The sequence below is a fragment of the Balaenoptera borealis genome (genome assembly GCF_965194805.1).
Source record: "Balaenoptera borealis genome assembly, chromosome: 6".
NCBI classification, from domain to species: Eukaryota; Metazoa; Chordata; class Mammalia; order Artiodactyla; family Balaenopteridae; genus Balaenoptera; species Balaenoptera borealis.
In genome coordinates, this window is record NC_138863.1 from 39,225,082 (window position 1) to 39,253,081 (window position 28,000).

General features: G+C 37.1%; 1 protein-coding gene across 5 annotated transcripts in view; it reads left to right on the forward strand.

Annotated features, from left to right (window-relative positions):
• The window catches only part of HECW2 (HECT, C2 and WW domain containing E3 ubiquitin protein ligase 2), a 433,539-nt gene extending 406,284 nt beyond the window's left edge, over positions 1-27,255 (forward strand). For 3 of the 5 annotated variants that reach the window (XM_082397294.1, XM_082397295.1, XM_082397299.1), the window contains one exon: positions 246-10,780. In XM_082397294.1, coding sequence (XP_082253420.1) covers positions 246-525 — 280 coding nt within the window. In that variant the 3' untranslated portion in view covers positions 526-10,780. Of the gene's footprint in view, positions 1-245; positions 10,781-10,858 lie in introns of those variants that run through there. The other 2 variants (XM_082397296.1, XM_082397297.1) reach the window with 2 other exon arrangements.
• The last annotated feature ends 745 nt before the right edge of the window (positions 27,256-28,000 follow it).

Here is a 28,000-nt window from a genome sequence, read left to right on the forward strand (position 1 = left end):
TAAAATATACATGTATACATATATATATAAAGTCCACTACTGAGATAATCTCTAAATATGCTTCCACTCATTTCTACAAACATAACACACACACAACACACATTTAAAAACAAAATACAATCATAGCGCCTGTACTGATTATGACCTGCTTTTTGTTTATCACATATCACTAATCATGAATAACTTTCCATGTCATTAAATACTGCTTTACAATGTTATCAATAATTCAGCTTTTCCTCCTCTAGTACAGAGAGCATTGTCTACTGGAGCTATCAGCTTGGAAATTGGAAAGTAACTGAGGAGCTGGTGTCACTTTCTTTAATTAAAAAAAAATCCAGAACAGGCGATGGACACTGGGAGGATCCCTTGGTGACACCACCACTTTTCCGTATTGCACCTGCCTTGGGACGTCCCCCCTTGGTCTCCCAGTTCCCCACCACCTGCTGGTCAGCCGAAGTGCCTTGGCTGAGAGGGAGTTGGCAGAAGACTGTCCCACAGCAGTCTGCTCCATCATTTAATCTCTGATACAAGGCCCTCTTCCACCCTTTCCCTTTCTTCCCACCTACTCAATTTATACTATCTTATAATAATATTTTAAGGTTTTACTGTATTCTGCCATTGGATCAGCACGTGCTAATGAAAATACACCAGTGATGACTAGGAATATTACCTTATTAAAAATCCTTAAATATGCTACACCTTTTGGATTGGTCTTTACTTTGGGAAGTGGGTAAGATGATCGTAAAACGTACTTTGCCTGAAAAAGGACTCCAGTAATGAATGTAAAATACTACTGAAATAATTTGTAATTACTGAACGGAATGAAATTAGTTTGCATTGCTGCTGCCAACAGAATAGAGTCGTCCAAGTCACAACAACTATAAATCATAAAGTGTGTGTTTGTGAGTGACAGACGTTACAGCTGTTAAGGAATGGTTATCCCCTCCTCTTTGGCTTCAAGACCAAAAACTAGTTTGGGCTCATCTCCTTCCACCACCCTAGTCCACTACACCAGCCCCTCTCCACTGGGGCTGCTGCCGCAGCCTGCTGGCTACACACCTGCTTCTGTTCGTACATCCTGTAGTTCGTCCTGTGCTCAGCAACCAGAGTGAGCTTCTGAAATCTCCAGATCACCTCCCTCTCCTGCTCATCCCCTCCAGTGCCTCAGAGTAAAATCCATACTCCTTGCCAAGGACTACCAGGTGGGTGGCCTGCTCTGGTCCACTCTTCTAACCTCAACACACACACTCTCCCACCGCCAGCTACGGCCACCAGCCTCCTTCTTGAGGAAATGTGCCAAACTTAACTCTGCCTCAAGACTCTGGAAATTGCTGCCCAAACTCTTTTCTGCTGGTTCTGCATGGGGCTGGCTTTCTCATCCCTAAGGACTCAGCTCAGTGCTCAGAAAGGCCCTCCAGGCTTCTGCCCCCAGTGTACCTGCCACTCTGTCATACCTTAATTCCTTTATAGGACTTACTTCAGTTCAGTCATTGTGTTTAGTTATTGGTTTACTTGTTGACTGTCTATCTCCCCCCCTCTAGAATCTAACCCCATGAGAACAAGGACCTTGTTTGAATTGAATGTGGTTTTGCCCCTCGTGCTGAGTCGTAGTGCATAATTGGTACTCAGTATTTTTAGTGACTTCTTAAACTTCAGGTCTGACTCTGGACCACTCCAGACAAGATATGCCAATATCGCTTCTGTATCTTTATGCCCTCATCTGAACAATAGGGATTGGTACTGATAATTACATTACAAAGTTGTTTTGAAGATTAAGTGAGATAACATGTACAAAGTGCTTAAAATGATGCCTGACACATTATTCAATAAATTCAGCTATTTTGACTATTGGCCCTAATCCCTAGCCTTCAGAGCTGGCATGGCATTTTACAATCTTTAGGTGTTCAAGAAATGTGCTGCATCCACCCAGGATATTTATATTTTGTTTGGGCTTCTAAGAGTTCTCATTCTGGAACTGTTCCTTACTGGGTTTTCTTCTATCGGGTTTAAATTCCTACATTTGAAAAGTATGTACTTTTCATCTATTCCCAGGGGGCATCCACAGGTGAGAAGTGACCTGATTACCAGGCATAGTTTGAAGAGTTTCTTCTGTTAATTATCCCCCATGCAGGAATTCCCACTGTGGGAACATTCCACATTGTATTTATAGATCCAGATGCATTTTAACCAAGACAACCTAATGAGACTTTAGAATAAGATATTAATTAGTTAGTAAATCTAATTCCTCCAACAAGCCTTTAGATACTCATTATGCATTTATTATATGCAAAACTTTATGGGAGACATAAATTGACCTCTGTCCATGTGGACTTTAAAACACATAGAAGGAAGTAATAGATATTTAAATGAATAGATAACCAACATCACTGCCACCAAATGGTATATGACACACGAGTAGTGGGCATAGTAAGTGCCTTAGAATTCCTTTCCATTGATTCACATTTATTGAACACCTGGTGAAGGTCGGGGTTGTGCTGTGCCACCATGGGTTACCCAGATATTTGTGAACTAGTCTTAGTGAGAATTCCTGCTCTAAATCTCATGGTCTAAGAAAGTATTAATTGGGATACTAAAGAAATTATGAATATTTAAAAAAATCATAACAAAAGTTATACCTTTATTTGTGTTAATAAATCTATCTAGGCTAACAAAACAATCACTGAATTACTTCCGTTGAATTTATCACTCTGTGTGATTGGTAACTTTGTATTTCTCATGTTGATTACAAGCTCCGAATTCATCATCTGCCATGCCCATTTCCTCTATTCCTGGTGTGTTTAATGGCACCTGTGCCATATCAAGCTCCACACCCAGTCACTAGCTCCCTTTAATGCATGGAGTAGATGGGAAAGGTCTCTGCATGAGCACACCTCACTTCCTGATGTGACCCTACCTCCCTCTCTGTCTTCACGTCCAACCTTGGCTCCTATCACTCAAGCACTTGTAGTTCCTGATGATGCAATGCTTCCTCACACTTCCGGGCGGTCTGCTGGGAACGTCCTTCTTGTTGTTGATCCAGAAAAACCCTACACACCTATAAATCCTTCAAGGCTTGGCACAGATAGTGTCGTCTATAAAGCCTTTCCTGACTCTGCAGAGCAGACTTGTAACTCATTGTGTGCAGGGCCACTGAGAGCCCATATGAATCTTTTGGATTAGAGAAAAGTTTCTTACAGTTTTCTGGAGAAATGCAGCCCTGAGCTAGGGATTATGGGTTGGTGAGCAGAGCCAAAGGTAGGCTGGATTACAGTGCCTACTGGCCCCAGCCAGATCCCCTAGTACAGAGCACAGACTGCATAACCTTTAGTGGGTCCCATTTGCCTGCGTATTTTGCTGTCAGAGTGCAAACTTCTTGTGGGCAGAAAGCAGACTATTCTTCCTCATCTACCAGGGGACAGCTCAGTGTCTGGCATGCAGTATGACCTCAGCAAGTATTTGTTCAATGAATGAAGGAATAAATGAAATGTAAGTTGAAAAATTAATTTTTGTTCATCAGGGTACTTTGTATAGGAATGACAAGCTTTCAAAATATGGGGTCTTCAATGGGGGACATAATAAAAGAGGGTCTGCAGGTGAAAGTGCTTGGGTGCTACCTGAACACTCAGTGGGCCCTGAATTAGGGGGCCCTGGAGAGCCCAAAGGGAGTCCCTCTTTGCCTACCTCATAGCCCAGCTCCAGGCCAACTCTGCTTCTCCCTCCAGCCTTCCCTGCCAACAGAACTGCGGCAGCACCTGATTCCCCTGTGGGGAAGCCTATAGGCGCTATCTCAGATGAGGAAAATTTGGACTTGACACGTAAACTCGGTCAGGAATGCTCACATTTCCAAAGAAATCATGACATTAAAAAGAGATAAGCTCTAGTATCCCTTAGGAATTTTCCAGAATGCTTTTAAGTATTTTTTTTTAACATCTTTATTGGAGTATAATTGCTTTACAATGGTGTGTTAGTTTCTGCTTTATAACAAAGTGAATCAGCTATACATATACATATATAAGTATTTGTTTTTGATTGATTAATTACTTAATGAAAAGGTGGGAATAGGAGTAAGGAAACAAATTAGGATTAGGCACCACTGCCAATCAAAAAGAAAGAGAGTACTGATAAAACACATTCTAAATGATAATGCAAATTAAAAAAATTTATTCGATTTATATACATTTTATTTCTCGGGCTATATCTACTAGATAAAATGAGGCCCATGCTTTTCACCTCTCACTCTCTCTCTCTCTCTTTAAAATCCTGATTGTAATTTCTTCTTTGCCTCATATTTTGAGTCCTTATAAGCTACCAAAAATCACTTCTGGGGAAATGGAGAATAAATTAATAAATACATACACACATACAGAAATACATTAATCAGTTAATTGATTGATGAAACTTTAGATGTAATTGTGATTCTTTGGGCTCATTGGATTTGGATAATTGACTTGTCTATCTATAGGAAAGAAAAGAGGGTTGAGCATGTGACCTTCTGGTTACCATTTAAAGAATCCAGAAAGCACCAAGAGATCTATTAAGTCAGACCAGATGTCTGGAGGGCTTTTAAATCTTCTTTATATTGATGCCAGCATGATTTCCCAAAGACCAGTTCAGACCTGCCCTCCTTGAGTGTTTCTGGCTGCATAGATGAAAATGAGGTAAACTCATTACAGCCTTAGTGTGGCTGGCTTTGAAAGATTTGAAAAATGTTCTTTTATTGAGACTGAATAACTGGATGTGCTTTTGCTGCCAATATCAACATAGTCCAAGGGCCCTTCTGTTATTTTCTGCTAGAGTTTTCTTAGGACATGGAATGGGGCGGGAGAGGGGGTGTGAAAAGCCTCAGAGGATTGTGTTTTGTTTTGCTTTTTTTTTTTCCCCCCTGTTCTTGGCTCATACAGCAAGTTGATGGTAAATATTGGGCAATTTATTTAACCACACTATTCCTCAATTTCCTTATTAGCAATGCTGTCTTGTTTATAAGGAGTTTTGAAATTTTTGCAAGCACACAAAACACTGGTACAAACAGCCAATGTAGTGTGATGAATTGGGAGATTGGGATTGACATATATACACTAATATGTATAAAATGGATAACTAATAAGAACCTGCTGTATAAAAAAAATAAATAAAATAAAATTCAAAAATTCAAAAAAAAGAAACAAATAGCCAATGTAGATATCTTATTTCTAATCCAATTGACGTCTCTCCGCTAGTGGAGCCTACCTGCATCAGACTCATTTGGGGTGATAGTTAAAATGCAGATCCCTAGGCCCACCCCAAACCTTCTAAAGTAGAATCTCAGGGGGTACACCCCAAAATCTCCATTGTAAACAAGCTTCTTGGGTGATTCTGATGAATTTCACCATATCTCTCTGAGTATCTCTGCTTTCTGGTGAGCGTGAGATAGAACTAGATGATTTGAGCACCTAAAAATCCCCTGGTATCTCTCAGAGTTTTCTGGACTGACCCAATCTGGACCATTTTCCCTGGAGTACCCGTATATTTTGATTGAGTCATTCAGTTAAAAAATATCTGAAGCTTTATTTTGCTAATTCCTATCGTCAAAATGTATGTAATCTGGTAGGAGGCTGAGGACTAGCAGTTAAAAGTCAGGGGTGGGATGAAGTTAACAGTCAGGCTCCCAAAAGTGAAAGAGCATTAGTCTCCCTGCTTTCGGTTTAATGTTCGACTTCCCCTAGGAACCCAAGGTTGCAGTCCTATTCCTGATTTGACCTTGGGAAAACCACTTACCCTTTCTGCACAGTTTCCCCTTCAACAATATATACTTTCTCCATCTTCATGATACATCTTCTAGGGGAGCCGTTCAGTTTATTCAAAAGGAAAGTTCTGTTACGGTAACCATCTATTATGCACCCAGATGTAATTTAGGAAGCATTGATAGCCTTAGGTTATGGATCAGTGATGGCGATTATGTCTTATGACCGAAGAGGATCAAAAAAGTTGTCCAGTCCTTCTTTTCGTGTTGAGAACTGAAACTGTCGAAGAAAGAGTACCCAGGCTTATGGATTTCATGGATGAGTTACTGAACAGCAGAGACATGCAGAGTTCCTCTTTCTTTACTCAGAAACCTGGGAGAATGAAAGGACGGCTGTTGACTCCCAGCTTGGCCCCACTGCCTGCCCTTGATAGGGATGATGCTACTATATCACACTTAACTACCTTTTCTTAGACTGTTGTACTACATTGAGACCTGTAGTGATTTTCCAGTGCTGCATAACAAATTACCACAAGTCTAGCCGCTTAAAACAACACACAGTTACTATGTCACTGTTTCTGTGAATCAGGAGTCCAGGCACAACTTAGCCAGGGCTTCTGCTCAGCATCTCATAACGCTGAAATCAAGATGTCAGCTGGACTGCATTCTCATCTGGAGGCTCAACTAGGGAAGGACCTGTGTCCAAACTCCCTTAGGTTGTTGGTAGAATTCATTGCCTGCAGCTATAGAATTCATGGCAGCCTACTTCTTCAAATCTAGCAACAGTGAGAGTCTCTGATCTCTAGATGCTCTTTTAAAAGTCTCACCTAATTAGGTCAGGTCTGTTCAGGATCATCACCCTTTTGATTAACTTAAAATCAACTGATTAGAGACTTTAATTACATCTGCAACATACCTTCACCTTTGCCATATTCCATTGGTTACAAATTACAGGTCCCCAGTCACACTCAAATGATGGGGATTATACAAAGGTATATAGGTCATGGCAGATCATCTTAGAACTCTGCCTACCATAAGACCACAGTGAATTAAAATTCATCATTCAGTTCAAGTATGCGTAAGAAGTTAATTGGGGAATTCAAACATTACTATTTATGAATTCTCATTCTCATGTATGTGGCCATTTTGTTAATTCTTGACTAGGTAAAATTAACCTTCAGTTAAGGGAAGGTATTTGGTTATCAAGAGGGAAGGAACAGGCTTAACTACCATGTGATAGATATACTACACCTACAGTCCTGTCCTGTCCTAAGCAAGTAAAACATTAATTATGGATTATTGCTTACCTAGATAAAGGGTTTGCTTGAATTATTTTATTTCCTAGTTTACCCACTATGATTCAGTTCACAAAAATGAATTCACACATATCTATTCAAGATTACAACTGTATAAAATGAGTTACTCTTTTAAGAGTTGTCCCAAAAGTTGATCTGTCATACTCTTTCATATACCAGCACTACCAAAAGAAAAAAATAGACAATGAAAACCTTCTATTAGGTGTAAACGTTAGAGATCATCTTTTCAACGTTTCTTATCACAGCAACATGCTGAAGAAAGACAGTGTATCAAAAATGGGTAACAAGTAACCAGATTAATATTGCTCTGTAAATAAAATGCATAACTAAATAAAAAGGTGAAGAGGCTGGAAAAGATTAGCTAGAGATAAACAAGAATTAATCTCTTTATTTTGTAGTGTTTCTTGCAAATCAATAGGAAGTCCTGAAGTTTTAAATAATAAGTTGACTTCACACTCATTAGGATGGCTATTATCAAAAAAAAAAAAAAAAACCCCAAAAAATAACAAGTGTCAGTGAGGATGTAGGAAAATTGGAACCCGTGTTCATAACAGCACTTTTTTACAATAGTCAAAAGATGGAAACAACCCAAGTGTCCATCAGTGGATGAATGGATTAACAAAATGTAGTATATACAAATAATAGAATATTATTCAGCTTTAAAAAGAAGGGAAATTCTGACCCATGCTACAAAGTGGGCCTGGAAAATGCTAAGTGAAATAAGCCAGTCACAAGGGACGAATACTGTATGATGCCACTCACATGAGGTTCTTAGAGTAGTCAAATTCATAGAGATGGGAAAAAGAATGGTGGTTGCAAGGGCAGGAGAGGATAGGAGTTAGTGTTCAGTGGGTACAAATTTCAGTTTGGAAAGAGGAAAAAGTTCTAGAGATGGATGGTGGTGATGGTTGCAGAACAACGTGAATGTAGTTGATGCCACAGAGCTGTGTACTTGATGATGGTGAAGATGATACATTCTATGTGATGTGTATCTTATCACAATAAAAACAATTTTTAAAGAAAATGTAAATAGGCAAAGGAGATGAACGTGTAGATCACAAAATGGGAAATGTTACAAACAAGCTGACTTGGGGAGAGATTCTCAGCCTTGTTGGTAACCAAAGAAATGAAAATGTTTAAATTTCACCCAAAAGAAGTACCATCTTTAGTCTAATGGGATAATGAATGTTACGTGTCATCTGACACACAAAGTCTGGATGATAATTACATTCAAAACATACTTCTCTTCTTCCTCCCCTTTCCCTATAACAGATTTAAGTCTTCAGTTAATATTTTTACACCAATGTTTTACACAAGATAGATATTTAAACCATTCCTAAGACTTTCAGTATGCTAGTTCAGTTCTTTTTTTTTTTTTTAAGAATTTATTTATTTTATTTATTTATTTCTTTATGGCTGTGTTGGGTCTTCATTTCTGTGCGAGGGCTTTCCCTAATTGTGGCAAGCGGGGGCCACCCTTCATCACGGTGCGCGGGCCTCTCACTATCGCGGCCTCTCCTGTTGCGGAGCACAGGCTCCAGACGCGCAGGCTCAGTAATTGCGGCTCACGGGCCCAGTTGCTCAGCGGCATGTGGGATCTTCCCAGACCAGGGCTCGGAACCCAGGGCAGAACCCATGTCCCCTGCATTGGCAGGCAGACTCTCAACCACTGCGCCACCAGGGAAGCCCCTAGTTTTTTAAAAAGTAAAACATTGTTCTTGAGACCTAAGTTGAGGCTCTGGTGTAAGGAAGGTGTAATATAGATTATGTTAAATGCAATTCTGAAGTGGTTTATTATATCAAAGAAAGTGTTTGCTTGCAAAGATTGATTCGGTGATTTTCCCCCAATATATTCTAGAGTTTGTAATAACAAGAGTTGTAAACTCTGAACCGGTTTTATCTCTGTGTCCTAAAACTGGTACAGACAGTCTCAGACTTATGAGGGTTTGACTTACAATTTTTTGACTTTACAGTGGTGTGAAAGTGATACACTTTCAGTAGAAATCATATTTCCAACTTTGAATCCTGATCTTTTCCCAGGGTAGCAGTATTCAGTGCCACACTCTCTCCTGATGCTGGACAGTGTCAGTGAGCCTCAGCTCCCAGTCAGCCACGTGATCACGAGGGTAAAAAAACTATACACATACAACCATTCTGTACCCATACAAACATTCTGTTTTTCACTTTCAGTGCAATAGTCAATAAATTACATGAGATATTCAACTCTTTATTATAAAAGAGACTTTGTGTTAGATGGTGTTGCCCAACTGTAGGCTAATGTAAGTGTTCTGAGAATGTGCAAGGTAGTCTAGGCTAAGCTATGATATTTGGTAGGGTAGGTGTATTAAATGCATTTCTGACTTATATTTTCAGTTTACGAGGGGTTTATCAAGATGTAACCCCATTGTAAGTTGAGGAAGATCTTTATTTTTCTAATATAACAGAGCCCCTTCGAGTTACTGTTTCTAATAAGCCATGTGGCCACACACCTGCTTTATCATCTCTTTGTTATCTCATAGTTTCCACGAGTCATGATTATCTTTTGGCAGTTTAATGAAGGCAATTGGAGTAAATCTTTTTGATGGTAATGAAATGTAGCTAACAATATATATCTTATTAATTGGTCAAACACTGTGAGCCAGGCATTGTATTAAGCATGTTTCTGTGATTTCATTTAATCCTCATATCCTTCTGAAACAAATGATATGATTCTGATTTTATAGGTGAGAAAACTGAGTGGCAGATTTTTAATAACTCACTGCAAATTACACAACTCGTTGGCAGAGCTGAAATTCAAACCCAAGTCTATCCAACTGTAGATCTCTGATCTTCCCATGACACTATGCTGCATCTAGGAGTATAACTATATTTCATTAGTATTAAAGTGATTTATAAGAATACAAACTTAAACATGTGACTCTGCAAAAACAGCCTGTTAAAAATCACAGCTCCCAAAATTCCATATTAATTCAGGAGCGTTTTTTTAAAGTCAAAGTTGTTTAGCTCCCACAAACAAACTGTTGTACATTCCAAATAAAATGCTTCCTATTTCATGTCAAAAGTGCAGATTTACTTCCTGATAAGATGTACTATTTGGAGACTGTCTATTTTTTATTGTGATTCAGGTGCAAATAACAGGAAAGCATATTTTTTTCCTATCTTGGCAAAAGGGGAGGTATTTCTAAAAAGAATGTAATGTAATGATTTAAATGGCCATTATTTTGCATTGTGAATTAGGAGAAAACAGATTATAGCACTGGAGTCAAAGAAGTAACAATGGTCTACTGACTTCGACAGGAAAGTCCAGCCAGGGAATTTCCCAAAACTCTAAGCCATGAGGCGTGTCTGCGGGTCTTCAGAGACACTCAGTGCTCTTCCCTGACCAACAAAATGAAAAAATGGAAAACCGTAGATTTTTTGAGAGACTTTCAGGCAAATGCCAACTCTGAAAATGAATTACTTTGCAAGAGTTTATAGTCATGTCTTTTAGGAAAAAAAAAATCTAACATCAAAAGAGAAACAAAAATTCAAACTTGTCTTTGTAATTCTTAGACAACTAAACAAATAGTAATATGTATGTAATATGGATTTTAAACGGTTGTGAAAATGTAAGGAAAATATTTTTTAAAGATCCTATTTCCCTTAAAGAAATTCAATTCTGAATTTTTCAAGTCGAAACGTTTTCAAAGTGTTTCCAAAAGGAATGTGAAAATTGGCAACAAACCCATTTGAATATGAAAGACAAGCACAGGCAGACACACAGAGAAACAATATCGTTTCACTCAAAGCGTTCTGAACTCTGTACTGCTTCTTCTGTTTGCAGAGCTCACACTTGTTTTAACCGTCTGGATCTCCCTCCGTACCCATCCTTCTCCATGCTTTATGAAAAACTCTTGACAGCAGTTGAAGAGACCAGTACCTTTGGACTTGAGTGACCTGGAGGCACAATGCCCCGTTCCGTGTAGACAGGCAATTCCGGAAGCTGCCTCTAGAAGAATGGCTGAACGTTGGAAGTTTCAGGAGTACACTTCCATTAGAGTAAAGCTGAGTGCTGTTATTTTCCAGGAACACGTGTTCTGTCACATTTGGGGACTGGATAGTGGTGATGAGTCCTCTTGGAAGGATTTGGGTGAGCTTGATGCCCAGGGAACCACCCAACAATCTTTCAATCAACAGTTCTTGACTGCCAAACTTTTTTCCATTTGTTATGTTCCAAGACAAAGATGAACCTGTACACGATCAGCTCCATGATGACTTTTAGAGACTCAGGAGAATCTTGAAACTTACCTTTGAACATGATTCAAGCCAAACTGGCAGCACTTGGCCCAGTCTCCAAATTAGTGCAAGTTAAATAATATAATAAAAACAAATATATCTCCTGAAAATACATTCATTTAAGCCCTAAGTTATAACAGAATATTCATTTTCTTGCTTATGAGTGCCTGCATGGTGTGCACCATAGGTTTCAGCTTTCATGGGACACAGTGAAAATGAAACCAAGTCAATATGAGGTAACCTTAAAGATTTGCAATAAGGTGGTCTGTGACAATGTATATGCAAAGTGGTATGTGTGTATATGGCCGAAGACAAACTGTTATTCAGTGAATTACTAATGACAGATTTTATGCTTTATAATGCATGAAAACAGTTTTAAAATAACTAGCAATTAATCACAGCATATCAGGAAAAAGTACACAGTGAGTTCCGTTTATTTTTTATAAGTTCATTATATTTATGTTCTCTAAGATGTATATAAGAACCTACCTATCATACTGTACGTATCCTCTGTTCCATTTTCATGTTCCATGCTTACTAAGGCATCATGCTAATACGTATCCTTTTAAGCACTCTCAAAGGGAACAAAAGGGCCTTTTATATTTATAAAGGTACAAAAAAATTCCCCAAAATATTTTGCACTGAATGTACCAAAGTTGAAGGGACATTACAATATGACTAACAGCAACTCCATCACTTGACAAGTATAATAGAAAATAGCTTCTAAATCAAACTTTCTTCACAGTGCCATGTTTACCACTACAAGGACTGTGCATCTAAGTAATAATTTTTTAAGATTCACTCTATGTGATAGTATGATATGCATTTATTTAAAATGCATTAGACTCTCTTCCATCCATCAAATACTTTGCAGGATGGCATTTAATACAGATATTTCGTATTTCCCCCACTGCTTTTTATTTGTACAGCATCATTAAACACTAAGCTCAGTTAGGGAGCCATCAGCAACACCCAAGAGATCAGCCCTCTTTAGTAATAAGAGTTCCATTTTCCCTCATCAGTGAAGACATCACAAATTGAAACTCTCAGTACTATATTTCTAAGCCTACATTTTCACTGATGCATAATTTTCTTATCAATATTAAGAAACAATTTTTCTATGATATCTCAGAAACTGCATGACATCACTAATGTTATTTCTGCTTAGTTTATCAGAGGGTGTTCTTCATTTTTATTGCTTTGGGGTTATTCCATATCCTTGTTTATTTCTTGACTTATGGTCGTAACTAATCAGGTGTCCAATAGAGTGAAGTTAAATTGAGGGTAATAAAATCATTGGATTAAACATTTGGCTTGCCAGCCTATGGTATTACAGGCATTGCCCAAATACTTCTTCGAGAACTATATTTATAAGCAACCATGGAATTCCTATTATGAGATGTTGGCAATCCTACATTTTATGGAGGTCAAATGCATGGTTTTCATAGGTGGTTTGTAAGAACTGATTTCACTGTTGGTTAAGCTACATTTACTATTGGGACCCTCAGGAGGAATACCACTCATGTTGCATTCCTGCTCTAAAGGCAAGTACTGTGGTGTGGAGAAACGTTCTGGGGAAAAGGTTACAGAAATCTGGAAATAAGAAGGAAAGATTTATCTGTGTACTATAATTGTATCAGAAAGAAAGAGAAAAAAATTTGAACTGGAAATGTTAGTTTGTACTTACTTATCATGAATATAAGTATATATTTAATCTTACAAACTATTTTTACTTGTATTTTTTTCATTATAAGGAAAAATAGTATAACGTGCTTTTTTTAAAAAAAAAAAAACACCACATTTTTGATGGTATATAAGATGTTTCAGAGCTGGCATTCTCTAAGCAGCTGATATAGAAGGTTGCATTTCTTTCCAAAATATTTTCATAGACCATGTCAGCTTGCATTTTGGTTTGTGACACTTTGTTACCATATTACACATTATTAGGTAAAAGAGATTTGAAATAAAATATCTCTCTTTAATTATTTTTAGCAAATATACTTCTTTGTTAAGGCATCCAGCTTCTTTCCAAATACCAATATAATCGTCTAGCTGCTACCATTCTCAGAATTGGGAATTATCCAAGATGGACCTCTCACAGCAGAACACCATGATAACTGATCTATTATTATTCGTTAGTAAAACAAAAGAGTCCAATAATAACTATTTAAAATATTAAATAACATTTCCACGGAATAAATTAGACTTTAATATACTCTACAAATAGAAATATCTGTAAATATTTTCTTCTGGACTATGAACCTAGATAATTTGGCTGTCTGATCTTGTTTTCTTTAAGAAACTTATAAGTGATGCTTATACTATACCATCTTATACTATAAAAGACAGTCACGATACATCAAATGTGTATGCAGAACTTCTGTTAGGTGAGAGAAGAGGCCCACTATTGGCATTCACTCTGTGCCAGCCACTGTGTTTGATGATGGAGCTACAAGATTCAAAAATCTGCCCTCAAGAAGCTCACAGTCTAGTGGAGTAGATACCAAGGTTCAAAAAAGGTATTTTAAATAAAATTTGGTATGTTCTACAGTCAAGGAATGAGGAGAGAATGGCTTGCTCCATCTGGGGGTTCCAGTGAAGGGTTCATACATGGGAGATACTGTGGCTAAAAAAAAATCATATAAATGTTCTTTCTGTTGGTGACTAATGGCATGTAACAGTGTGATGATACTGGTCAAGTGTGGAAGCCCAGAGTGTGTTTACACACAGAGTTTAAAGTGTGCAGGTGGGGAGCTGAACTGTGAAGGACCAACTCAAGGATCTTCAGATTACCCAAAAAATGCCAAAATTAAGTTCAGTAGTTTCCCTGTTTCCTTTCATCTGCACTACAATGTACCTTTGGTTTTCAGTGTGAAAAATCCCAATCCTTGAGCCCATCCACCACTGGGGTCAAAACTTTTTTCTTGTGCACAAAATGAATGGATCTTGGTCAAAGAAGTGTGGTCACAATTTTCTGCTATATATTGTGTTTATAATTAAGTAGAAATTCTGTAATAAATGAAGGAAAATTTGTTGTACTTGCTTAACAGTCAGAAGTTTAAAGAAAACCTGCATTCAAATGATTAACAGTAATGGTAGAATATGTTTGAACAGCGCTTTAGAGTTTCTAAGCACTTTTAAGTGCTTAGTCTCTCTTGATCCTCACACACTCTGTGGGGTAGAAGGCATCAGGTCCCATCTGGGTTGAGGCTGATTTTCACAGGTGGCTTGTGAGATCAATTTTAGTACTTTACAGCTAGAGTTCTAGGTTTCATCTCGAGAAATGTGGAGACTAATGCTTCTACCAGCCTATTCCAATTTCAGTGAAGTTTACAAGCTGCTTTGTCTACCCAAACTCTCATTTTTTCAAACACTCTTAAAATGTGACACCTTCTGAAAAGTCCATGAAGAAATTAGCATATTCATGGAAAAACCCCCCATATTCTTAGTTTCCATTTTACTAGTTGTTATGAGAAATTAAAAACAAACTGCAAAATTTGATTGCTTTTGGTGGATTTATATAGTATAGTAAGTTTAGTTTTCTCAAATATTATTTGGAAGCAAGGTAATGAAAAAACACTTTAATTAGAAGCCTGATTTTATTTTTTAATTTTGGACAAGGATGGATCTAGAAAACCCTGATAGCTGAGTTCCAGTGATGTGGATGAAGGAACTACTGCAGGTTCTCTTTCCCTCTCCGTCCTCCTCACACTCCTCCAACTTTTTTTTTTTTCTATCTGCACAAATTGTATTTATGACTTGACTACTTCTAAGGCAAACCTCTGATAACGAATAGCCTTAAAGTCTTTTTTCCAATCCAACCCAATTCTGAAAATTCCCGTTGAGGATGAAATGATGCTATACCATCATTACAAGATACCTATCACCCTGTGTAGAAAAAACGCAAATAAAGAACATGCCTCATCCTCAAACTGAATCTGACTTTCAGGCCCTTTTGTGCTTTCTTACCTTCTTTCTTTAATTGATGAATGAAAACACTCTAAATCTTAGACACCTTCTATAAAATTTGAGTTTAAATTAATGAGAATGTCACTTTCAGTTAGATCCTAATTTTGCAAAAACTATTACCTTTCTAGTTCGATTGTGTTTTCTAGATAGATTTGCTTTTCTAATATGGAAGCAAAGAAATGTCAGAGACATCAAGCTTTCTAAATTGTGGCTTAAGGCCAACAACTTGCTGCCCACTAGAAGGATGATAGAAACAAAAATCAGAAAAGAGGAGCCCAGCAGTGGTGCCTCCCTCCCTCCCCCACCCCTGCCAAGAATGTAGTGCTAATTATCGACCAACCTTCAAGATTCAGGAGTGGTAAGTGCATTCCAAGGAGCTGGCACGAAGGATATACTTAATGTGTGTGCACTACCCCTTTCAGAGCAGTCCACAGGACTGTAGCAGAGGGAAAGTGAAAACAAAGATGGAAGGATCACCTTAGGGCTTGTTGGTGGGTGTAGGAACATATACTTTGCTTTCTGACTTAGAGAAAAAGAATGCTGTGCTGCCTATTGAGAGCACTGCTTGGTAATCTGCCTAGTGGGAAATACCCTTATTTTATAACTTAAGTAGGTTGATAACATTTTCTGTATTGCAAAACAGAACTTAGCCCCAAAGTATGAAAGCTAACCGTAGCTCAATCAGGAGATTCAACAATTTAGCATTAAATTACGTTGTGGACTATTTTTAATTTAAGAATTATCGTTACTATTACTGAACTTTGTATGGGAAAAATGAGAGAGGGTGTTGTTGCTTGACACATTTATTTTGCCTAATTTGTTTTTTAGCAGACATTCTTTGATGTTACAATCGTTTTTGAGACATTTTTCTTGGTTTCTAATGGTAACTTAAATGTTCACTGTTCATCTAAAAAGCAAAAACCTAAGAATTAGGTTACTGAATTGCAAATGGAGACCTAATAAGTGTTTCCAGTTTTTCAAGAAATTCATCAAGACTGAAATACATTTGCTTAGATTTAATCTGTTAGGTAGTTTATTGGGCTTTCACGATCGAACAATTCAGCAGAATTGGAAGGGCCTGCTTGTATGGTTTCTGGGGAACACAGGAAAATTAAATTTAAATATGTGATTTTTACATCTAGTGGCCTTGGGCAGGTGATATCTTTCTATCCAATTTTCTTTTAAGATATTACAGCCCTCAGGAGTGTTGATAGGTATAGTGTATGATTCAAACTGAATCAGCTATTACTGATGCAGGTAAGAAACCATTAGTAAACTCTTGGTTACTATCACCTTCTATAAAAAAAAAAGGATGGATAATGTTCAAGAAATACCTTGGAAGGACTAACCAAGAAACACACAAAATGAATGTTCTTTTAGGACCCTAATGCTCTAAAAGATGTTATTACAACCTATTTTTCTTTATATAATATCATAAGTAAAATGGAGGCTGTTATATGTTGGAAAGTGCATAAGATTACATGTTTTTATAATAGGGATGCAGGCATTCCAAAATAAATAAATAAAAATACATGCATCTCTCTTGCCTCTTACTGAAAGTATTAATCTAATTTTATAATAATGCTTACTTTTTAATATTAAGGCTCTGTAAAAGAAAAACACATTTATTTCTAAGACGTAGAGCATGGGTCATGTATTTTTTTAAGCCTTCCAATTTCTTTTCACCAACTCCACCCGTTGTGTCTATTACACCATGTCACAATTAATAGTTATGTTTCTATTTTTGTTGAGTTGATTTAAGCTTTATATTTATTCAATGTGACTTTTAATAGAGAATAATAATGAGAAGTATTTGCTATTGACACTGAAATTATACAGCTCTCATTTCACCTTATATTTCAATTTCACCTTTATTTTTTTTCCCAAGCAAATAATACAGACTGTTGACATCCTAGAAATGAATCGTGGGTGGTATTAAATGGAGCCTGGGACTCTGAAATGTAGACTTGTTGTTTGTTTTCTGTATTCTTATCCTAACCTGAACCCCTGACTTTTGTGTTGTATTTTTTTATGACTCTGAAATGCTTTGAGGGAAAGATATTTTAATGTGTACAATTTGTTTTATTTTCATACTGATCTCTATTTTTGTTTAAAACCATGTTGCATCATGAAATCACTTAATCCAAAATAAATCTTCTTTAAAAAAAATAGATTATGATTTTTCTGTGATATATTTGGGGAAGAAAAAACTCAAGAGAGAAGAGAACAAAGTAGGGATAAAGGTCTCATGGGATTAGTATGCAGCTTTGTGGATACAGGAAGTTCTCTTTTCATGATATTTATAAGTAGGAATCTATTTTGTTTATCCCTAAAAGATTATTTTACTATTTGATAGGCCATAAATTAATGTTAAAGAAATGAATTAACACAAACCATAATCTCTGAAGTCACATGGGTTGAGACTATTTGTTAAACCATCTTGGTTGTATGCTTATTTCATAACCACATATGCACACCACCACCACCACTACCACCCACATCAATCTAATCGAGGGGTCACATAGTCACAAGCCTGCAGGGGCCAAGTAGGTATTTAATGAATGAAACTGTCTGGGTGTAAGCAACAGAGTGTGGTGGGGTTTACCTAAAGGAGGCATTCTAATATTTTGGTCCAGCAGATTCTAGTCCCATGAGATTCAGGTCAGTGTTGAAAGACTCAGGCCAGTGTTGGTTTATCAAGAGAAATCCAGAAATCTAAATTTTTATATGGCGTTTCTAGATCTCTTTAATACTGGGTGGATCAAAGCAAATAATGTCTGTAGGTTGAATTTGCTTGCAGGTCCCCCAGTTTGGAACCCTTGATTTACTCAGTAATGTTACTTTATACTTGATTGGTAATATAAATGAACTGACCAAATAAATAAAACATTACTGTGATATGGCAGTTAATACAAAGAGATGGGGAAAGGAAAAAGGCAAATATATGCTGTAACGGCAGATAATCACTAAATGATGTACTTGAAAATGATCTGTGTTTACCGGTATCTTTCTTTTTTTTTTTTTTTTTATAAATTTATTTTATTTATTTCTTTTTGGCTGCATTGGGTTTTCGTTGCTGTGCACGGGCTTTCTCTAGTTGCAGCGAGCAGGGGCTACTCTTTGCTGCGGTGCATGGGCTTCTCATTGCGGTGGCTTCTCTTGTTGTGGAGCATGGGCTCTAGGCACGCGGGCTTCAGTAGTTGTGGCACGCGGGCTCAGTAGTTGTGACTTGCAGGCTCTAGAGTGCAAGCAGACTCAGTCGTTGTGGCACACAGGCTTAGTTGCTCTGCAGCATGTGGGATCTTCCCGGATCAGGGCTTGAATCCTTGTCCCCAGCATTGGCAGGCGGATTCTTAACCACTGTGCCACCAGGGAAACCCACGAGTATCATTCTGAATATCAATTCATCGTATTAATTCATATAAGTTGAGGATCCATGTCAAGATTTTGTGAAACAGATGTGCCATTAAGCTCTATTCTGTATTTGAAACTAGAAATGAATTTCCTGTATCACATGAGAACAGTTAAGCAAAGACATCCTTTATAACTGACTAAAGATTGACATTATTATTGAAAGAGAAGAGCAAGAGATTAATCTATGACACTGACTTCCTGGTTATTGTGTCATAATGTTCCCTGTGTAACCTTTGACCTCAATGTGCTTTCGTTATGATAAATTTATCTACTTTCATTATATTGTTTTAATAAAACCTGAAACCTACTTAGTGAATGTTTTAACAATGCATAATTCCCACCATCCTGCTAATTGCCCCCAGGAAGTCTTTCTTGATGTTTTTTTATTTCACCCTTTAACCAGAAAGAATTTAACCCCTTTATCAAGGAATGGAAAAGCGTTTTTCTTCATACTTTCCACTTTTTCTTGATCAAAAAACTTTATTAATGACTTTTTTCCCCTCTAAACAGATACTTTCTTCTAAATAGACACTAGATTGACTAGTATTCCATTTGTCAACCAAAGTAAACTTTGGAGTAACAATAATAAATTGAAATGAGAATATCTGATAAAAATATAATGTATATATTGATAGAAATGAATTTCACATATTTTATTTGCCCCATCATTATAGGTCATCTCAAAAGATATTTAGATGATGTCTAGTTTAATGAACTGATTGTTCATTTAGAAAGGAAAAGCCAGCAATTTCCAAGCCATAAATCATTGTCAAATATATATTTCTTTGACAATTTATAATATTGTTATAAAATACTACCTCTTGCAACACAAAACACTTGGATAGTGTAATAATTCACGTCTAGTTGGTATTTAGTTGGCATTGGAAAATGGAACCCAAATCCAAATTTTTGAACCTTCTCATGACATTGCCAACATATCCCTCTCCCTGCCTCTCCCAGAACAAAACAACAAAACCATTTTTAACTGTTGGTTAAAGAACTGTTCACCAGTTGGTGAAGATTTACTATCGTTCCAGTTTCAATCAGGAAACCATGTCAACATTTCTTTTTTTTTTTTTATACAGCAGATTCTTATTAGTCATCAATTTTATCCACATCAGTGGGTACATGTCAATCCCAATCGCCCAATTCATCACACCCCCACCTCCACCCCCTGCTGCTTTCCCCCCTTGGTGTCCATACGTTTGTTCTCTACATCTGTGTCTCAATTTCTGCACTGCAAACTGGTTCATCTGTACCATTTTTCTAGGTTCCACATATATGCGTTAATATACGATATTTGTTCTTCTCTTTCTGACTTACTTCACTCTGTATGACAGTCTCTAGATCCATCCACATCTCTACAAATGACCCAATTTCGTTCCTTTTTATGGCTGAGTAATATTCCATTGTATATATATACCACATCTTCTCTATCCATTCGTCTGTCAATGGGCATTTAGGTTGCTTCCATGACCTGGCTATTGTAAATAGTGCTGCAATGAACATTGGGGTGCATGTGTCTTTTTGAATTATGGTTTTCTCGGGGTATATGCCGAGTAGTGGGATTGCTGGATCATATGGTAATTCTATTTTTAGTTTTTTAAGGAACCTCCATACTGTTCTCCATAGTGGTTGTATCAATTTACATTCCCACCAACAGTGCAAGAGGGTTCCCTTTTCTCCACACCCTCTCCAGCATTTGTTGTTTGTAGAATTTCTGATGATGCCCATTCTAACTGGTGTGAGGTGATACCTCACTGAAGTTTTGATTTGCATTTCTCTAATGATTAGTGATGTTGAGCATCTTTTCATGTGCTTCGTGGCCATCTGTATGTCTTCTTTGGAGAAGTGTCTATTTAGGACTTCTGCCCATTTTTGGATTGGGTTGTTTGTTTCTTTAATATTGAGCTGTATGAGCTGTTTATATATTTTGGAGATTAATCCTATGTCCGTTGATTCGTTTGCAAATAGTTTCTCCCATTCTGAGGGTTGTTTTTTCGTCTTGTTTATGGTTTCCTTTGCTGTGCAAAAGCTTTTAAGCTTCATTAGGTCCCATTTGTTTATTTTTGTTTTTATTTCCATTACTCTAGGAGGTGGATCAAAAAAGATTTTGCTGTGATTTATGTCAAAGAGTGTTCTTCCTATGTTTTCCTCTAAGAGTTTTATAGTGTCTGGTCTTACATTTAGGTCTCTAATCCATTTTGAGTTTATTTTTGTGTATGGTGTTAGGGAGTGTTCTAATTTCATTCTTTTACATGTAGCTGTCCAGTTTTCCCAGCACCACTTATTGAAGAGACTGTCTTTTCTCCATTGTATATCCTTGCCTCCTTTGTCATAGATTAGTTGACCATAGGTGTGTGGGTGTATCCCTGGGCTTTCTATCCTGTTCCATTGATCTATATTTCTGTTTTTGTGCCAATACCATATTGTCTTGATTACTATAGCTTTGTAGTATAGTCTGAAGTCAGGGAGTCTGATTCCTCCAGCTCTGCTTTTTTCCCTCAAGACTGCTTTGGCTATTCAGGGTCTTTTGTGTCTCCATACAAATTTTGAGATTTTTTTGTACTAGTTCTGTAAAAAATGCCATTGGTAACTTGATAAGGATTGCATTGAATCTGTAGATTGCTTTGGGTAGTATAGTCATTTTCACAATATTGATACTTCCAATCCAAGAACATGATATATCTCTCCATCTGTTGGTATCATCTTTAATTTCTTTCATCATTGTCTTATAGTTTTCTGCATACAGGTCTTTTGTCTCTCTAGGTAGGTTTATTCCTAGGTATTTTATTCTTTTTGTTGCAATGGTAAATGGGAGTGTTTCCTTAATTTCTCTTTCAGATTTTTCATCATTAGTATATAGGAATACAAGAGATTTCTGTGCATTAATTTTGTATCCTGCAACTTTACCAAACTCATTGATTAGCTCTAGTAGTTTTCTGGTGGCATCTTTAGGGTTCTCTGTGTATAGTATCATGTCATCTGCAAACAGTGACAGTTTTACTTCTTCTTTTCCAATTTGTATTCCTTTTATTTCTTTTTCTTCTCTGATTGCTGTGGCTAGAACTTCCAAAACTATGTTGAATAATAGTGATGAGAGTGGACATCCTTGTCTGGTTCCTGATCTTAGAGGAAATGCTTTCAGTTTTTCACCATTGAGAATGATGTTTGCTGTGGGTTTGTCATATATGGCCTTTATTATTTTGAGGTAGGTTCCCTCTATGCCCACTTTCTGGAGAGTTTTTATCATAAATGGGTGTTGAATTTTGTCAAAAGCTTTTTCTGCATCTATTGAGATGATCATATGGTTTTTATTCTTCAATTTGTTAATATGGTGTATCACATTGATTGATTTGCGTATATTGAAGAATCCTTGCATCCCTGGGATAAATCCCACTTGATCGTGGTGTATGATCCTTTTAATGTGTTGTTGGATCTGTTTGCTAGTATTTTGTTGAGGATTTTTGCATCTATATTCATCAGAGATATTGGTCTGTAATTTTCTTTTTTTGTAGTATCTTTCTCTGGTTTTGGTATCAGGGTGATGGTGGCCTCATAGAATGAGTTTGGGAGTGTTCCTTCCTCTGCAATTTTTTGGAAGAGTTAGAGAAGGATGGGTGTTAACTCTTCTCTAAATGTTTGATAGAATTCACCTGTGAAGCCATCTGGTCCTGGACTTTTGTTTGTTGGAAGATTTTTAATCACAGTTTCAATTTCATTACTTGTGATTGGTCTGTTCATATTTTCTATTTCTTCCTGGTTCAGTCTTGGAAGGTTATAGCTAAGAATTTGTCCATTTCTTCCAGGTTGTCCATTTTATTGGCATAGAGTTGCTTGTAGTAGTCTCTTAAGATGCTTTGTATTTCTGCAGTGTCTGTTGTAACTTCTCCTTTTTCATTTCTAATTTTATTGATTTGAGTCCTCCCCCTCTTTTTCTTGATGAGTCTGGCTAATGGTTTATCAGTTTTGTTTATCTTCTCAAAAAACCAGCTTTTAGTTTTATTAATGTTTGCTATTGTTTTCTTTGTTTCTATTTCATTTATTTCTGCTCTGATCTTTATGATTTCTTTCCTTCTGCTAACTTTGGGTTTTGTTTGTTCTTCTTTCTCTAGTTCTTTTAGGTGTAAGGTTAGATTGTTTATTTGAGATTTTTCTTGTTTCTTGAGGTAGGCTTGTATAGCTATAAACTTCCCTCTTAGAACTGCTTTTGCTGCATCCCATAGGTTTTGGATCATCGTGTTTTCATTGTCGTTTGTCTCTAGGTATTTTTTGATTTCCTCTTTGATTTCTTCAGTGATCTTTTGGTTATTTAGTAACGTATTGTTTAGCCTCCATGTGTTTGTGTTTTTTACTTTTTTTTCCCTGTAATTCATTTCTAATCTCATAGCATTGTGGTCAGAAAAGATGCTTGATATGATTTCAATTTTCTTAAATTTACTGAGGCTTGATTTGTGACCCAAGATGTGATGTATCCTGGAGAATATTCCATGCACACTTGAGAAGAAAGTGTGATCTTCTGTTTTTGGATGGAATGTCCTATAAATATCAATTAAATCTATCTGGTCTACTGTGTCATTTAAACCTTCTGTTTCCTTATTTATTTTCATTTTGGATGGTCTGTCCATTGGTGTAAGTGAGGTGTTAAAGTCCCCCACTATTATTGTGTTACTGTCGATTTCCTCTTTTATAGCTGTTAGCAGTTGCCTTATGTATTGAGGTGCTGCTATGTTGGGTGCATATATATTTATAATTGTTATATCTTCTTCTTGGATTGATCCCTTGATCATTATGTAGTGTCCTTCCTTGTCTCTTGTAACATTCTTTATTTTAAAGTCTATTTTATCTGATATGAGTATTGCTACTCCAGCTTTCTTTTGATTTCCATTTGCATGCAATATCTTTTTCCATCCCCTCACTTTCCATCTGTATGTGTCCCCAGGTCTGAAGTCAGTCTCTTGTAGACATCATATATATGGGTCTTGTTTTTGTATCCATTCAGCAAGCCTGTGTCTTTTGGCTGGAGCATTTAATATATTCACGTTTAAGGTAATTATCAATATGTATGTTCCTGTTACCATTTTCTTAATTGTTTTGGGTTTGCTTTTGTAGGTCCTTTTCTTCTCTTGTTTTTCCCACTTAGAAAAGTTCCTTTAGCATTTGTTGTAGAGCTGGTTTGGTGGTGCTGAATTCTCTTAGCTTTTGCTTGCCTGTAAAGTTTTTGATTTCTCTGTTGAATCTGAATGAGATCCTTGCTGGGTAGAGTAAACTTGGTTGTAGGTTCTTCCCTTTCATCATTTTAAGTATATCTTGCCACTCCCTTCTGGCTTGTAGAGCTTCTGCTGACAAATCAGCTGTTAACCTTATGGGAGTTCCCTTGTATGTTATTTGTCATTTCTTAAATGTTGCATCAAATCACCAATAGTGATAGAGGACCCTCCAAATACAGAAACATAGCTTTAAGTCAGCCCTACCAATACAAAATCATATGTATGCTTCATTTACTTTCCAGTAAACTTTCATATATCATCAAACTTGGTTTTAATTTGAAAATATAAATTTTTTCCCATTAGCTTTAATAACAACTGCTTGCCCACTGCCCCAGATATAAAAGAAAAGTGATGATCCAGTAAGATACCACTTTGATTTTGTCTGATCCCTGGCCAGACACTGGGTATCTTGGGGTGTGCACTCATTGGTTTGAATAGCAATGTCTATGTCATCAAAATCTCTTCCTCATACAATACTACTGATGATTAGGAGCTAAAATGTTTGGGTTTGTTTTCTCTCATCTTCAATTAACCTGTCTGTTATAACATTCATAACAATGTTTAAGGAGGAATGAAGATAACAGGCTGTCTGAATCTTGGAACCAAGCAGGAATGCCAATAGTTTTGTGGTGGGAGGGTATGTATAGATCTTTTCTAACAAGGGACACTGTTTTGGTGTGGTTATGGTTGTACACGTACATACTAGTAAACTAATGTTTTCTAGCTGACTTTGACCTGTCCTGAGCTAAGGTCCTTAGTTAAGATATAAATCATATATATTAAATCATATTTCAAAAATTAGCCCTAGGACTTCCCTGGTGGCGCAGTGGTTAAGAATCTGCCCGCCAATGCAGGGGAAATGGGTTCCATACCTGGTCCGGGAAGATCCCACATGCCTCGGAGCAACTAAGCCCGTGTTCCACATCAAGAGAAGCCACCGCAATGAGAAGCCCGCGCACTGCAACGAAGAGTAACCCCGCTCGCTCCAACTAGAGAAAGCCCGCGCACAGCAACAAAGACCCAACTCAGCCAAAAATAAATATATTTTTTAAAAACAGTTACAGAAGAGAGAATAACATTTGTCTTAAAAAAAAAAAATTAGCCCTACTCCTTGGAGAAATGACTGATTCTGGAAACGTGCAAGATGAGCCTGGAGCATCTTGTAGTGCTGCAAAGTAAGGAAATACTTTAAAAAAAGCGCCAACAATGGGAGTATATCAAAGGGGTAAAGGAGCCAACTGAAATGGCTCCAAATGACCAAATCTAGAACAACTTGAGCAAAAAAAAATTACTGAATTATATTACAACATATAAAATAAATATCCATAAGTCCATATTGATAAATAAATGCTTGAATAATTAATAAATAAAGAAGAGAAATATTCCATGCAGAAGAATTCCAAGTAATTTGTGTAGATACTCCACCCTTAAATGTCAGATGTGCATAATGACTCCCTTCCATAGAGCATAGCATAGAATGAGGAAAGGGAAAAGAGAAACTTCACAGTGAAGACACTTGACAAACAAACACCACCTCAGCCAGGTGATCAAGACCAATATCAATGGTCATAAATCACGTGGATCGTATGTTCCCTTTATATGATATGATAAAAATGACACTTTACCTCTATGGTCTCCCCAAAACCCATCACCCTAGTTCAACCAAGAGAAAAACATCAGACAAATTCCAATATGGGAGCATTCTAAAAATAGCTGACCTGTACTCCTCAAAACTATCAAGGTTATCAAAACCAAGAAAACCCTGAGAAACAGAGAAATAGTCACAGCCAAGAAGAGCTTAATCAGACACGATGGTATCCTGGATAGGATCCTGGAATGGAAAAAGGGCATTATGTTAATGCTAAGGAAATCTGAATAAAGCATGGACTTTAGTAAATAATAACGTATCACTATCATATAAACTCACCTAACACTCTTGCTACATTAATAAATAGGATATTGATGAGAACCTTAGGGTTATTCTTGGATAAAAGAATGAAAATGCCCAGGTTTTAGAGAATGGTGTGAAGCAGTAGCTTTCCCACCTGGGTGTCGTGGCAATAAAATTCAGCCCCATATACAACCCAAAAGAAAAAGACTTGGTTGGTGGGGGCAGGGGAATGGTTTAGTGTTATGAGCTTTACATATGGTTGAAAGGAACATTTACTAATAACAATTAGCAATTATCATCCACTCTTATCATTATTATACGAAATGTAATAAATTTTAACACCTACATGAAGAGAAAGGCAATCTCAGAATGAAGAACTATTATTTAAATGAATTAATCTTTGTTAATAATCAGGTTGGATTCTTTTATTTACAACTCAACAGTCCTAACTACTGCATTCTATAAAGTATGAAGTACTATGACTGGCATATAAAAAGTGCTCAAAATTTGATAACCGTGGTGGTAATTGTCTGGTGTTGGACCTGCTACATGAGGTGGGCACTTCCTTACATGAAAGAGTCCTGCTCTGGTATTCAAAACATGGACCTGCTTTGATGAGACATTAGTAGCCCCTTTGCTGGAGGTGTCTGTGGCTCTGGCCAAAGGGGAAATGTTTTTCCCTTTGCTGTGACCCACTTCTCTCTCAATGGGTCCAGTTGCCTCAATCACATTCATGAGCCAGTTGTTAGAGTCTGTTCTATCCTTTGCAGAGAGTCTACTTCACCCACTGTGTGTCCAGACATGAGAACCCCATCTTCCTGAGATACTAGAGAGTTAGGAATAGAATCTTGTCAGCTTCATCCAAGAAGCAGAAGCATTTGTAATAACTAGGAGCAGCAATTTCACTTCTGAGTGGATATCCAACAGAAATGAGTATGTATGTCCCGCCAAAACATGCAATCAAGAACGTTCATGGTACTTTATTAATAACAATGGAGATAATGCAACTGTCCATCAATAGTAGAATAAGTTGTGTTTATATCAATTCACTGGAATATAACTCAGTGATGAAAAGTAATCAATTATTGCTGCAAGCAACAACATGGATGAGTCCTGTAGACAGAAGCCTGACATATAAGAGGACATATTGTAAGACTCCATCAGTATAAAGTTTAAAAACAGGCAACAGGAGCCTGTTGTGACCCAAGTCAAAATAGTGGTAGCATTGGGCAATCCCTATCAAACTACCACTGGCATTTTTCACAGAACTAGAACAAAAAATTTCACAATTTGTATGGAAACACAAAAGACCCTGAATAGCCAAAGCAATCTTGAGAAAGAAAAACAGAGCTGGAGGAATCAGGCTCCCGGACTTCAGACTATACTACAAAGCTACAGTAATCAAGACAGTATGGTACTGGCACAAAACCAGAAATATAGATCAATGGAACAGGATAGAAAGCCCAGAGATAAACCCACACACATATGGTCACCTTATCTTTGATAAAGGAGACAAGAATATACAGTGGAGAAAAGACAGCCTCTTCAATAAGTGGTGCTGGGAAAACTGGACAGCTACATGTAAAAGAATGAAATTAGAACACTCCCTAACACCATACACAAAAATAAACTTAAAATGGATTAAAGACCTAAATGTAAAGCCAGACACTATAAAACTCTTAGAGGAAAACATAGACACAGCACTCCATGACATAAATCACAGCAAGATCCTTTTTGACCCACCTCCTAGAGAAATGGAAATAAAAACAAAAATAAACAAATGGGACCTAATGAAACTTAAAAGCTTTTGCACAGCAAAGGAAACCATAAACAAGACGAAAAGACAACTCTCAGAATGGGAGAAAATATTTGCAAATGAAGCAACTGACAAAGGATTAATCTCTAAAACATACAAGCAGCTCATGCACCTCAATATCAAAAAAACAAAAAAACCCAATCCAAAAATGGGCAGAAGACCTAAATAGACATTTCTCCAAAGAAGATATACAGATTGCCAACAAACACATGAAAGAATACTCAACATCATTAATCATTAGAGAAATGCAAATCAAAACTACCATGCAATATCATCTCACACCAGTCAGAATGGCCATCATTAATAAATCTACAAACAACAAATGCTGGA